At 39.1% G+C, this 13,990-nt stretch overlaps 1 protein-coding gene across 1 annotated transcript in view; it reads right to left on the bottom strand.

Annotated features, from left to right (window-relative positions):
• The window catches only part of Megf10 (multiple EGF like domains 10), a 116,458-nt gene that overhangs the window by 47,747 nt on the left and 54,721 nt on the right, over window positions 1–13,990 (bottom strand). The window contains exons 5-7 of the mRNA XM_027949340.2: window positions 8,781–9,027; window positions 7,169–7,289; window positions 3,311–3,447 (exon numbers count right to left, since the gene is read on the bottom strand). Coding sequence (XP_027805141.2) covers window positions 3,311–3,447; window positions 7,169–7,289; window positions 8,781–9,027 — 505 coding nt within the window. The remainder of the gene's footprint in view (window positions 1–3,310; window positions 3,448–7,168; window positions 7,290–8,780; window positions 9,028–13,990) is intronic.

The raw sequence follows: 13,990 nt of genomic DNA, 5'->3' as shown, positions 1-13,990 counted from the left end.
CACATCTCATTGTAACTTGAAAGGAAGGAAGTGAGTTTGTGTGAGGGGTGGCAGATCCTTCTTCCTCCCTTGTCCTTTTGAGCACACTTCTCCCGAGAGTGACCAGAATAGTTGGCACAATCATAATTTAGTGTGAGAGAATCATGTTCCTCGTTTAACCTAGACTTAGAGGGTCAGCTGCCTGCCTTTCTGACATCTGGAACTGCTGCTCCGGGAGAACATCAAAAGCTCTGGGAAGGAGCCAACTCTTCCATAGTTATAGTGACAGGAAAGAGCTCCTCCACTGAAGACCAATGTTCCCTGATGTCTGGCTTCCATGTCTGACTACCTCCTTTCATCCACATTTATCTTCATGTTTAGGGTCAAGCAGAACAGGCTTGGCAGAACTGCCTTGGGGCTCTACCTTAACAGAGTCCGTTATTGAATCACAGATTCCTTCATCCATCCAATCCTTACTAAGCACCCATTATGTGCCTATGTGATTGCTAGGGTATCAAAGGCCAAGGCAATTCTGTGATAAAACCATTAACATGAGGCACACTTTCTTAACATCTTCAGAAGAACTTCTGAGAGGATCTGCAAACATCCTCTCCTTCACTCTTAATTGACTCCCCCACCTTACATTCCCTCACCACAATATCCTCCCAACTTTTCCACAAACCCCAAAGCCTCCATTTGGGTATGCCCCATGCAGCTCTACCAACTGCAAGGTGCCTGTTTGGCGGTATTTTGCTTCCCTGTGGCTAGGAGCCTGTCCCCACATCCTGAGAATGCTTTGCTAGCCACTGCCTGTGGTGGGATCTGCCCCCAGAGCAGCAGCCATCTGTCCTAACCTCAGTGGTCAAGTTACACTGACTTCTCAAGTCAAGCCCCTTGAGGTCTCCTCCCCCACACCTCCTGCCACAAACTGCCCCATAGCCACTCATTGTTTTTCTTTCACAATGACAAATATGCTTGTTGTCATTTGGTGGGTATGTATGTTCACTCTAGAACCCAGATGGGGGTAGCCATTGAAAATAGGAATCACACCATCATCAGCCTTGGTGCCTTAGAAAACAGTAGTTATAAGAGCAATAATTCAAGAAGCAAGCTCTGTCATTATTCCTTTCTCTCTAACTTTTGTCTTCCTTGCTTTTAAAATTTACCTAACAGTTAGCTGTTACTTCCTTCCCCTATATTCCAAATGAGTGTGAGCTCACTGGTTTTGTGTGTGTATTGTTTTCTCTTGTCTTTAATTTTAAATTTAAATCCTTAAAGGACAATAAAACAGTTACATTGAAATTTTTAATGACCAAGAAATGTGACATAAAATATTACTTAGGGTTCAGCTTGGTCTTGTGTCCTCCCTCATTTTTCTATAATAAAATGTTACCCAGGTCCAGAAATTACCTAACAACTTCATCTGCCTAAAATATTTCCTAGAACTAGGCTGTTGGTCACAAAAAAACATTCTGAGTAGACCAATTACATGTTATAAAATAACTATGTACTAGATGTCAATAATTCATAACATCAAATAATTAAAGGAAACATATAATTTATACTAACAAAAGATTTTTTAAAAGCTTTTAATAAAATTAAGTTGATACTACTAGCAAAAATACTTAACAAAAATAGGGACTAAGGAAAAAAAAAGTATGTAAGCACAAAGAAGACAATTTACTAACAACCAATAGCAAACATGCAATTACACCGAAGCCATTTCCAGTAAAATTAGGAAGAAGATGAGAATTCCCAAGTTGACCCTGATTTGTCAATGCTAATTCAGAGGCTCAAATTCATGCAATAATTCCAGAAAATGAAATGAATCACTATAAATATTGAAAAAGGCCAACTTAATCTGCAGATGACCGAATTGTACAACTAAATAATTTTAGTGTTTTAATAACATTAAAATTAATTTAGAAGTTTGGCAGGGTGACTAAATTATAAAGTAAACTTTCACAAGTGTTTTTCTTTATCTAGAAATATTTAATTAAAAACTGAATTGGAATTTTTAAAAATTATACAGTTCTTAGAAATATATTTAATCAGAAATTTCAGAGTGTATGTGGGAAGGGAAAAAAACAAATAAATCCTACTTATTAAAAAAGTCATAAAATAGAATGTTAGAAAAAAAGAGGGTGGAGAGAGGCAAAAGAGATTTTTAATTCACAGGCATCACAAAACCCGTGACAGCTAATTTTATACAGTTCACAGACATAATTTAATTATAACAACAACTGTATGTATCAACTGCAGGACTGTCCTGAGGCCTGAAGGCTTTAATGTACTAACTTCTAATTTCATTCTTATGATACCCTTAGGGTAAAGTATGATTACGACTTGAACATTACAGATAGAATCATTTCCAAGGACACACTGGCCTAAACCCAGGTTCCAAAACCTTTTGTTCTTAATCATTATACCCTTCTGTCTGTCGAGTCTTTTCTCCAATTTACATACATATCCGATAAGCTTGAGTTCCCAGTCTTCCAGGATAAAACAGATCAAGAGCAAATCAGAAGTAGGGTGAGCAAAACCCTACACAGGAAATGACAAACCATGGTGCAAGAAACACCTGAGCTAGCCCTTGCTCCTATTTCATGTGGGTCAGAGAACCCTGGAGTCCCAGGGGTCTTACTCTATCACCACCACATGGTATCACATAGTATGATGACTAATATTCTTACCAGAATGGTATATCTTAGGAAGGTAAACTTTATGCTTTTTAAAGGTACCTAAGTATACATCCCATTTTTAAATCAATTGATCCAAAAATACTTAAAATGTAAATGGCATCCTAAACGCTCAATTTTTCAGAACAACACATTCATCTTGAGTTCTGAATAGCTGATATTTTATGATCTCTCTCTCTCTCTCTCTCTCTCTCTCTCTCCTTTCTCCATGATATTTCTCTCCGGGTTTCATTGTTATTGTTATTTTGTTTTGTCTTGTACTAGAGATTGATCCCAGGGGTGCTTTACCACTGAGCAACTTTTTACTTTTAATTTTGAAACAGGGTCCCCCCTAAGTTGATGAGGTTGACCTCAAACTTGTGATCATCCTCCCTCAGCCTCCTGAGTCACTGGGATTACAGTCACGAGCCACCAAGCCCAACTTCTCCATTATCTTCAGTTCATTAACTGTGATTCAGTTTCTGCATGTTGAATTAGGATAAAATCTTTCAAACACATGAATACTCAACAGATGCTTCTGGAATCTTATGTAACAGTTATAGACATATGGTTCTGAAGATGCTTCCCAGACACTCCAAACTTTTCCTCCATGCCATTATGAATAGTTGGAGAAATACAAGAGTGTTCCTTACCGTTCCCCTGTGTATCCTGGACTGCAATGACATTGGCCTGTGGCAGCATCACATGTCCCTCCGTTGTGGCACTGACATTCTTGGGAGCAGTTCTTTCCAAAGCGACCCTCAGGGCAAGGCTGACCACACACTGTGCCCTGTATTCAAAGAGACTTGGAAAATTAAATGGGCTTCCAGCCAGAGAAGGATGGAAGGAGGGAGAAGGAAAGAGAAGAAACAGAATGGGAAGGAAGGAGATAGGAACCGGGCTGCAAGAATATTAAAACACATAAACTGATCATCATCTCATAAATGTTAGGAATTTTAAGTGGGCTTGTTTACTTGGTAAGCTTAAATCTCAAGGTACATTGTAAGACAGCAGAATAGTAATCCTAAGAAAAATCCATATTTAAAACTGAAGCCTCAGATAAAGTTACGTCAAATTATTTTGACAACCTAAGGAATTTATAAATCCTCCTAAGTGTTCTTCCTTGTGTCTTACATGCACAATAAGTCAACAATACTTATTGAGCATCCGTTACATAAAAGGCAACATCTGGTGCAAATGGAATATCCAAATGTTTTACCATATGTTCCAGAGAAAATACACATCCTCACTGGCTGTATTTCTTAAAATCTAACAAAACATAAGTCTGAAATTTTATGTACCTGAATTAACAGCCACATGGCATAAGAAATACTTGCACAGGAATGAACCTTGGCATTTATTTCAGAAGAAAAAAGCTTTTATTTTCAGTAGGTTCAATGGGTACTTCTGAGCCAAGATCAATAGGAAAGCTTATTCCCAGGAAGAAAAATTGAGAAAGTAAATTGGACATTTCTCCTTACCCTAGAGAATATCCATCTTGTCAAGTACAATCCTTGTATTTATTCCAAATCTGTTTGGATATGAGTAAGATACTATACTGAGAAGTCACAGAAATACTCTAATATTTATACTCCACTTAGCTACATAACTTGGTCTTGTAGCTCCTAATTTCCTGGGGTTATAGCTGGTGAGAGTATTTATTGGAGTTATAATGAGAGTTAATATCATATCCCCCATAACAGGGATTTTTCAATGGTTTTAATGGTCAGAAGCTGCTTTGTCCTCTCTCTTTCTCTTAAAAAAAAAAAAAAAAAAAAAGGCAGACTGTGAACACTCTGAAATTGGAGCCTAGCAAACACCAGATGGTTTTGTAAATGTTTATTCTGGATAGCATAAGAAAATACATTTCCTCTAACTACTGGCTACCCACAAAGGCAGTTGGTGTGCTAATTAAGTCTCCTCTGGTGGTTTCTAGCTATCTACAAACAGGGAAAGTTCTCCTACAGACACTTGGAACCGAAAAATCCTTTGAGAGATGATTCAAATTAGTGCTTAACTGAGAATCATCTATGTGCTGGGCATAGTGCTAAGCACCGAAAATCAAAGAAAAGTTCACAATCCCCAATTAGTTCACAAACAGGTGTAAAAATCATTCTAATCCTTCTATTCTAACACAGCACACTATACTTAGTGTAAGGTGGAAACATGACTGAAGGACCATGCCGAGGGTGGAGGGTCTGCACACTGTGAGCGGGTGTGCTGGTGTAAATCCTCACTCGGGCCTAATCCTCACTACCCATCATGGTTCTACATAAGCTCCAGGGATGATGTTGAAATCTTGTTTATGAATAAGGACTAATGTGAGCCAGCAGCTTTAAGGGGGACATTATTTTTATTAGTTGAAATATATGTGTATGTAGGGATAATAGGAGTTATGTGCTTACCTTTGAAAGATACCTAAAATGATAGAACAAATAAAGTATAAAGTTGGAAGCCCAGCCACACACAGAGGAGTTCAAAGAAAGTTGTTAAGGGAGGCAGCCCAGAGCCTAGAGGAAGTGGTGGAGGGCAGGCTGGAGGGGACCCTGAGAGAGGGCCCACCTGTTCACCTGTGGGACACAATGCAAGGTTATGGTTACCACTATCCCACATCAAGACCACCCCAGCTGAAAAGAAAAAGCTCCAAATGTAGAAACACTTGAATATTGCGCCCTTTGTGCATATGTTGTTCATAATCAATATTCAATTTTCTCTTCTTCAAGATGAAGCAACCCCACAAACAGTATTTACACAAAAGTCCTAGGAGCAGAATGCCTGCAGTTTCTTATCCACAGAGCTCTTGGGACACTGACGCTCCAGCAAAATCCTTCCCTTGCCAAGAACCAGTGTTGGCAAAAGGCCAAATACAGGAGATGAAAGAATAGAAGGAGCCAAAGATAATCTAGCATTTCTACCTTGGACAACTGAGAAAAAAGTGGTGGGTTTCACTCAGATTTAAAAAAAAATTTAGAGGTGGAGTAGCCTTAAGGAAGCCTTCATGGGCACATGACCAGTTTGAGTTTATTTTCATTAACTTTGCAGGGCCGGCTGGAATGAGCCCCATACTCCTCCAGGGGCTCCCCTCTTAACCTCATCCTCAGGCTCTCAGTGAAAGCCCCCTTTATTCTGACTCATTTCCTTATGAAGTTTCTCTACCCTGAGCTTCTAGAATCAGACTTGGTCTGGCCTATTCACCATTTCTGACCCTACCTGGGGTCTGATAGCCATGTATACTTGCCCCCGTGGTCTTGACATTTTGAACTCTCCAAGACGTTCCTTGGGAGTAGACTGCCAGTTCTCTGTTCTATGCCCACAATAAAGAAAATTTCCAATTATCAAGCCTCAGGTGTCTAACACGAGAGTGACAAATACACATCTGGGCTCAGGGCAGGGAGATCAAGATTTGGGGAAATCAGTATCTAATTTTTAAAGTTTTGGGTCTATATGAGATTTTTGGAGAGGGTTCACAGTAAGAGAAGAAAGATAAGACTGAAATCTAGGAAATGCTGTAAATAAGTGGTATATAAAAGAAGGGGGAACTAAGAGATCATTAGTAAGAGAAGTAGGAAGGGGAGGGTGAAAAGGTTAAGGAAGGAAGACGTGTGATCCACGAGTCAAAGCTCTGAGAAGTGAAGCAGGGTGGGAACAGAAGAGTCCTCAGTGGATCTGGCAATTAAGAAGTCACTTGAGAACTTTGCAAGAACAAAGATCTTTGCAAGCTTCTGGGACCCTTGTCAATGATAGGGAAGCAAAGTGCTCTTTTTACTCAATGATTAATGAAGGAAACATACATTGGTCATTCATACTTCTGCCTTTGAGCAGGTATATGCACAAAGCACCCCATGGAGATGAGAACAAATGTAATTTCAGATCTCAGATGAGTCTAATTGGCAATGTTCTAGTGTTGTGTCTTCCACCTAGCACTAAGCCTGTGAATTGCTATGTGAAAACAGGGTCATGGTCAAAGTTTGGGAAGTGTCGTGAAGCATAGCTTCCCCCTGTATTATTACACCAAAGGCCCTGAGAAGTTTTACAGTACTTGGTATCTGGAGGTACACTTGCTTTACCGTTGGGTGTCTCCAGACTTACATAACCAAATTATGTAATACTTTTTCACATAACATTTAGAATAATATTCTCAAAGAACAACACAATCCACAAACCTAATTATGGAAATGACTATTAAATAACTCCAGTGTTTTTCAGCTCTTGCTATCGTGTGTGAGACCAGGTATTTGTCTCCTTTTTATCCTTAGGGGAAATACAGGACAGATGGCTGCTATTTTTTTCCCTAAGGATCCTTAATGTGCTTCAAGTCTAGGACTAAATTACCTTCTGCCTTCTCTGGACTAAAGGATTTGAATTTTTAAATTAATAAGTAATTTCAATTCTGGAACCTTTAACCATCATTGCTACTTTCTTTTGCACTAATGTCCTCCACAGGGTGTTTGCTTGAATGTCCTGGATCGGGTGACTTTGGTGGGTGGTGCGGGGGTTGAAAGGAAGCTCACCATCCAGCCAGAAGGGCAAGAGCATTCTCCAGTGACGTGATGGCACACTCCTCCATTTTGACAGGGGCATCTCTGCTCACACTGTGGGCCATGTTTGCCAGGAGGACAGAGATCTTCACAGCTGAGGGATTAAAGTATAAAAGAAGACACCATTACTTACCCAACCACATCATCCTCAGGTTCACAGATATAACAGCACCCAGGACCCTAAAACCTACAAACTTTCTCCATTCAATTATTATTCATTAATTAATTCCAAGAACATTAATCATATTGGCTGACATATCTTTGAGGGGCCACCTAGTCCTTCTCTTGTTTGGGGGTACTTTCTAATGAAACCTGTTCAGTTCGAGGGAAATCTGTCCTACCTGAGAGCACCTGGAAGTAAAATGGCCAAACATACATTGGTGACAGGAACTGTCCATAAAACTCTTACAAAGAACTTGCACTACAGGTAAGTCTACTTTTGTTAGTGTGTTTGTTCTAACCTCAAAGATTGTAGAAATATTTGCATATCACCCTCTTTGGGCACATATTGTTCATAATCAATATTCAATTTTCTCTTCTCCAGACTGACAAGTGTCCATTCTTTTAACCTATGTCATAAGGACCTTCTTCTCCAAGCCTTTGTCTTTTTTGCTCTCCTGTGAAGCCACTCCAAGTTTCACACATCCCTATTCAACTGTGACCTTCATGAAAATCCATAAAAGCAATGTTACCAATTAAATAGTGTGAGCTGATCGTCCATTCTTCTGAAAATCAGGGCTCTCCAGGATATTGCAGTTTTTTTCTTTAGTCCTGTTTCATAGACATTGCCACTGCTGGCAGGAAGTATTTACCTAATCAGCTGCATTTTTTCCAAGTGTTTGGTTTGGTGATTTACAAGTGTAATTTTCTCAGTAAGGAAACAAGGTTTTTCTCTCTCACTTTTTTTTTCTTTTTTTATGGCAAATTCTCTTATTCTGTTTGCTAATGGAAGCAAACTTAAAAATGCCTTTCCCACAAAATAAAGAAAGTAATGGGAGGTTAACTAGTTGTTTCAATGTTCTCCAGAAAAAAATTAAGGTATTTGCATTTATTCTACATGGATGTGATACATATATCTTTATATCCACAAAGCAACATATTTCCGTGGGTATTAAATAACCAAGTTAATCTTTTTATTATGAACTATTTGTAATAGAAAGTCCTCCTTTCCTCTTTTCTAAGATAATAAATCCACCCAGCTTTATCCAGCTAATTAATTGCCACAAAGAGCAGAACAACCTGGACCACTAACAGTCACCAGTCACCAGTGAATGCAACTATGAGAGATTCAGAGCAGAAATGCAAATCTGCTGCAACCTCTCACAAATATTGCCATTCTAACTACCTTCACCTCACCAAAACGGAAGCTGGAAAGCTGGCCCTAGGACTTTAACTAAGCTCTGACATTCAAAGCCAAACAGCAGGATTACCTAGTGGTTATCTCCTTATCCAGGCCCGTAGTCCAGACTGGTCAGTAGCTATTCAGGCAGCAAGAGAAACCAGGCACAAGGAATATGATGGTGGCACAGCAGGAATGGAGAGAGTGGGTGGGTTTTGCCACACTGCTCAGCAGTGTGTCACTTACAAGGCTCCAGTGTATCCTGGTGAGCAACGGCATTCCCCTGTGACATGATCGCAGGTAGCTCCATTCTGGCACTGACATTTCTGGTGACAATCGTTACCATAGGTGCCCTGCTCGCAGCGGTCCTCACAGCGCCAGCCCCGGAATCCTGCAGCACAGTGGCAGGCCCCTGTGATGGGGTTGCACAGAGCCTTATTTTTGCACTGGCACCGGCTGCTGCAGTGAGGCCCCCAGTGATCACCATCACAGGCTGAGGTTGGAGAAAAACAGAGGAGGGTATCAGAGTACAGATGTGGATCATGACAAACTCTGCAGACAGTTTCCTCTCCTTAGAGAGAATGACTGGCTAACCCTGTCACCATTCCTTAACTGGGCACCAGAGCCCCGACACCAACTCATGGCAATGTTGCACAAACATGCCTAGCACCAACTGGGCTACATCTTATACTCCATTGCTTAAGGATCATCTCATTTTCCAGTACCACTTCTTTGCCCAGGCTTTTTCCTGTACCCAGAGCGTGGAGTTTGATGTGGCTAGAGTAATGAATGAATGAGCTGAGGAGGCTAGGGGTGTGGCAGCGAGAGCAGGCTGGCCAAGCATCTGGGATTGATCTCAGATGGTGGCTTTTATACACGTTAGATTGGGATGTGGACTGCATCTTGAATACAAGGGACCAGTAATGAAGGATTTTAAACATGGAGAGATGGTACAGATATGCTTCCTGCTAAATGGGAGAAAGGGCAGGAAGGGACTAACAATGAGAGGCAGACAGATGGAGCAGGGAGAACTGCAATAGTTCAGATCAGTGAGGGAGCCTAATCCTTAAGATGACAGTGAAGAAGGAGAAGGGACCCAGGGCAGCTACTGGGGAGCAGACTGACTCTGCTGCATTCTGGGTTTCTTTAAGGAAGAAACTGCAGATCTGCTTTCAAGGTATCAGTCAACATGTGTGTGATTGGGTAACACCAGCTACCTTCCAAAGAAACACAGAAAAATAATGGACTAATGTCTTTAATTGTACTGACCTATTAAAAAAATTAGGAAAAACCTGAAACTGAAAATGGAGAGCAAATAAAAATAAAAATAGGTAAGACACAGGCCGCAAGATAAAGTCAATGAGCACAAAAGGAGGAGTGGGAAAGGGGGAAAACCTCAGTTGCAAATATTCTAAAAAATTACAAAGGGAGTTGATAAACAAAACCTACTCAATATGTATTGCCCAGCCAGCATGCATTTATTTATTAATTAGATGCTATGAAAATCACTAGAAGAGAGGCACCCTATCTAAAGCTCTTAGGATAAATTGTTTTATGATTTAAAAAGTCGTTTCATTCCATAAAAATTTTGTAACTTCAACAGATCTAGACTGAACTATTATTTTTAAACAATAACTCTAGGTACACAGCAAACAACTCTTTAGAATTGCAGGATCCATCTTCCAATACTAGAGTACACCTTTGATTTCATAATATCAAAAGGTTTAAATGAATAATTCTATTTTTAATCAGTATGGCTTTGGTCTCATTAGTATTTTAATAAACACACTTTAACACAATTTAAAACAATGAGAGAGAATTATTGAACCTAAAGCAGATCAAGAAAGCAATTACCTAAGAACTCACAATCTTCTTTCACTAAATAAGATTAGGTAATAATTCCAAATGAGCTTTAAGCCCATTGTCATTCATATCAGTTGTTTCTTTTATTGCCTCTGGATAGAGAAACAGAACTTGGTTTTTAAATTGTAACACTTTTAATCTGAGATCTTAAAGGAAAATATATATATATTTTAAAAAGTTACACGGTATGTTCCTTTAGGTCCTCTTAGCTTTCCCAAGTAGGGAAAAATTAGGTCCCCCACAGTAAATTCCATAGTCTTTTATAACCCATTTCCTGGTTTATCAATCCTTAAGAGTATGGGGGAAATTCTTCCTTCCATGAAGACAAATCTATTATCCCATCATGTAATCTTTTCCCCCTGTCTTCCTCACAATAGAGTTGACCCAGTTGATCACCAATGTGTGTATCATAAAGGATCTTATTCCTGATACATGAATGTAACCTTGACCCTGTTCTTTTTGAGAGTAAACACTGTTACTCCAGTACTTCTACTTATTTTCCAAAGGTTTATTTTTTGCTATTCTTCTGTGCTAAACCCTTCCCAAGGGTTTCATATCCCATATTCCAAGTTTTAGAACCTGAGATATTGAGTTAGTACCCAACTGCTCCCTATGTTCAAGGAAAATTTGTTGGTTGACATAAAAGACAATTTTAGCCAATAAAATTACCTTGGTAAGAATACCAAGATCATGTCAAAAGCACTTTAAAAAATTGTATTAGTTGAGTCTAGTTATTTTCCACTGTGGCATTATGATAAGAGTGAGCTCTGGACACACACATTTTATAGAACATGTTTTATAACAGCAGAGTGGTAGAAAGAAGCAGTGAGGGGACAGAACTTGTCTCTCCTCTGCTTCATGACCCTTTTCTATGTCCCATTAAACAATTTCCCAGAAAAGCAGTCAGATGGAGACTAGTTCCAGCTCTATTTTCTTAGGATTACACACACACACACACACACACACACACACACTTCCTTAAGACATGTCCTCATGATAGAAATGAGTCTATAGCAGCAATTGATAATTATCAACATAGAAAAAAGAGTCGGGGCCTTTTAAAGAAATATTGTCACGCCGACATGGTTAATTTCTCGGCTATATCTAAGCACTCTGGCATGCTTTGAAGTGACAGCTTCCCTGCTTTGGGCTGTGTTTTCCTGAAAAGCCACTGATACACAGACCTCACAGTGTGAATACTGTACATCAATATGAGCTATTCTGAGGGTGAAAATCCACCCAGAGAAGTTTACAGACAAATAGTCAGGAAGTAGAGCAGGGAGGACACAGAAGCCTGGGTTGGATTCAGGCATCTCTGTGACTTCCTTTCCTTTCTTCAGATGTTGTAGTTAACTACTTCAAAACACTCATTCTTAAATGTATTCCAGTGAGTTTCACAGTCTACAGCTTAAAAAGCCAGCTTTCTTCCCTAATTCCTAAAAGTTCCAGGGTGTGCTGACTTTGTCTAGACAAGAAGCAGAATTTGCTCTTTATGTTAGTTCAGAATTTGGCCAATTATCCTAAGTTCACACACTATGTTTGAACAGAGAGTTTAGAGAAAGTCTAAATTCAAACAATCTGACATCTTTTTGTTAAGACTTTAATCTCAAGGGGCAGGATCTTCTTCTCTGCTCTACAAGAGAAAGTGACTGGCTGGTTACTCTCAGACAGCTAGAAAAACTTAGATAACAAGGAAAGAGCTGGAAGATCCTAAAGGGAAAAAGAAGTAAAGGAACAAAATTTTGTTTCACATTAAGTTGAAAGGAGCCTAAATGCTAGTGAATGATGACTCATTTTCAGCTTCTGGTTTCAGCTCTTACTGTGCTAACAGCTGGAAATGGGCTCTCAGATGCAATATGCCCAGATTCATGCAGATGTTTCTAGAGACAACTTAATGAGAGTCTCAGACAGGCACAGACAGCTTGCTCTAATAAGCTCTCATAATAGGTCAGAAATAAAAGGAATTTTAAACTACTGTGTAGAATCAGAATTACATAATCCATGCTCCAACCCTTAGTGAAAAATTGTAAAGCATTGGATTCTGCCAAAACAATGAACTCACACTGGAACCCTTAGGGCTGCAACTTCCAAAGACCCCAGAAAACACAGGTCACATTCATTGGCTGAGCTGAGATTTATTCAGTTGAAATCTATTAAGTACCTGCAATGTGCCAGATAAGGAGCTTCACCTATGGTTCAACAGACAACGATACACTACATCTCTAGAAGCTTTCAGTTTAATGGAACAGACATTACATTGTTAAGTAATAAAATACTGTGTATTTTATTACACAGGGAAGGATATGGATGAGACACAATGGGAAACACAGCAATGATACTTAACCACTGTTGGTGCATCAGGAAAGCCTTCTCAGCTAAAATGATGCCTAAGCGGAGTCCTAAATGCTGAGTGTACCATATTTAGATAAAGGAAGTAGGGGTGTGAGGGGGTGAGGTCTGCTGAAGGCATTACGCTCAGAGAAAATAATGCATGTAACAGCCAAAATGTCCATGAATATCATCATGGACTTGTATGCAATTGCAATAATTATCATCTTTTATACCTGTATGCATAACAAAAAGAAAGAAGTAGAACTGTATTAAGTAGAGATAGTAGACCTGTCCTCTCCCTCTGTCAATCCTTCCCAGTGTTCCAAAAATAGTCCATCAACCTCTATCCTTTAGGCACATTTTTGAAATCCAATTTAAGATGTAATATATTTTCCCTTACTTATTTTGTACTTAGATCACAATTTTTATTTATGTTTGCCTGTTTCATATCTTCCCAGTGAAATTCAATTTCATAGATGTTAAGACACACTGACACTCTTTCTTGATCTTAGCAGTTGTCAACAGAAAGTTTTGTACAAACACTTCATGAAAGTCACCTGGTTGACAATGATGGTTGGATGCTCTCTGACTTCAAGGATGATAAACTGTGAAAATTTGTGCAACCTGAGTCATGAGTAGGATAATTATAATGTCAAGACCAATACAGTGACAATGCTAACCTTTCCCACCATGTAGAAACCAGCACTCTTAAACAGTACTACAGGAGAGTAAATAACCACATCCTTTTTAGAGACTTTTATATACTTTACTCTGGCAAAGTATTTTGAAAGCCTTCTGTCTAGCAATTCCTCTTCGGGGAATTTTTCTCAAAGAAATGAGTATATACATATGTAAAGACACTAACAACTCATAATAGCTGAATATCTAACTCATTAATAATACTGAAGTGTTTTCAAAGACTCTATTCTGAGCACTTGAGATGAAATAAGTCTCAGGGGCCTACGTGGAATAGGTACCATTGTTTTCCCTGTGTCAGATAAAAATAAAAATAAAAAAAAATCAAGAACCAGGTGACCTGCTCAAAGTTTTACAGATAATAAAAGATTGAATACAGACATATTGTCTCCAGAGTCTATGAATGAAGCTACCATATTTTACTCTCTCCAAAGTTGTAAGGATGTTTATCTCAGCACTGTTAATAACAAAAAAACAAACAGGAAGCAACCTAATTTTCCAGTAAGAGGGGGCCTTTGAAAAAATTACATGATCGTGCAACAGAATACTTTACACAATTAAAAGTT

The sequence above is a fragment of the Marmota flaviventris genome, chromosome 5, assembly GCF_047511675.1.
Source record: "Marmota flaviventris isolate mMarFla1 chromosome 5, mMarFla1.hap1, whole genome shotgun sequence".
NCBI lineage: Eukaryota > Metazoa > Chordata > Mammalia > Rodentia > Sciuridae > Marmota > Marmota flaviventris.
The sequence above is the reverse complement of the archived record's forward strand: the minus strand, read 5'-3'. Positions and strand labels throughout refer to the sequence as shown.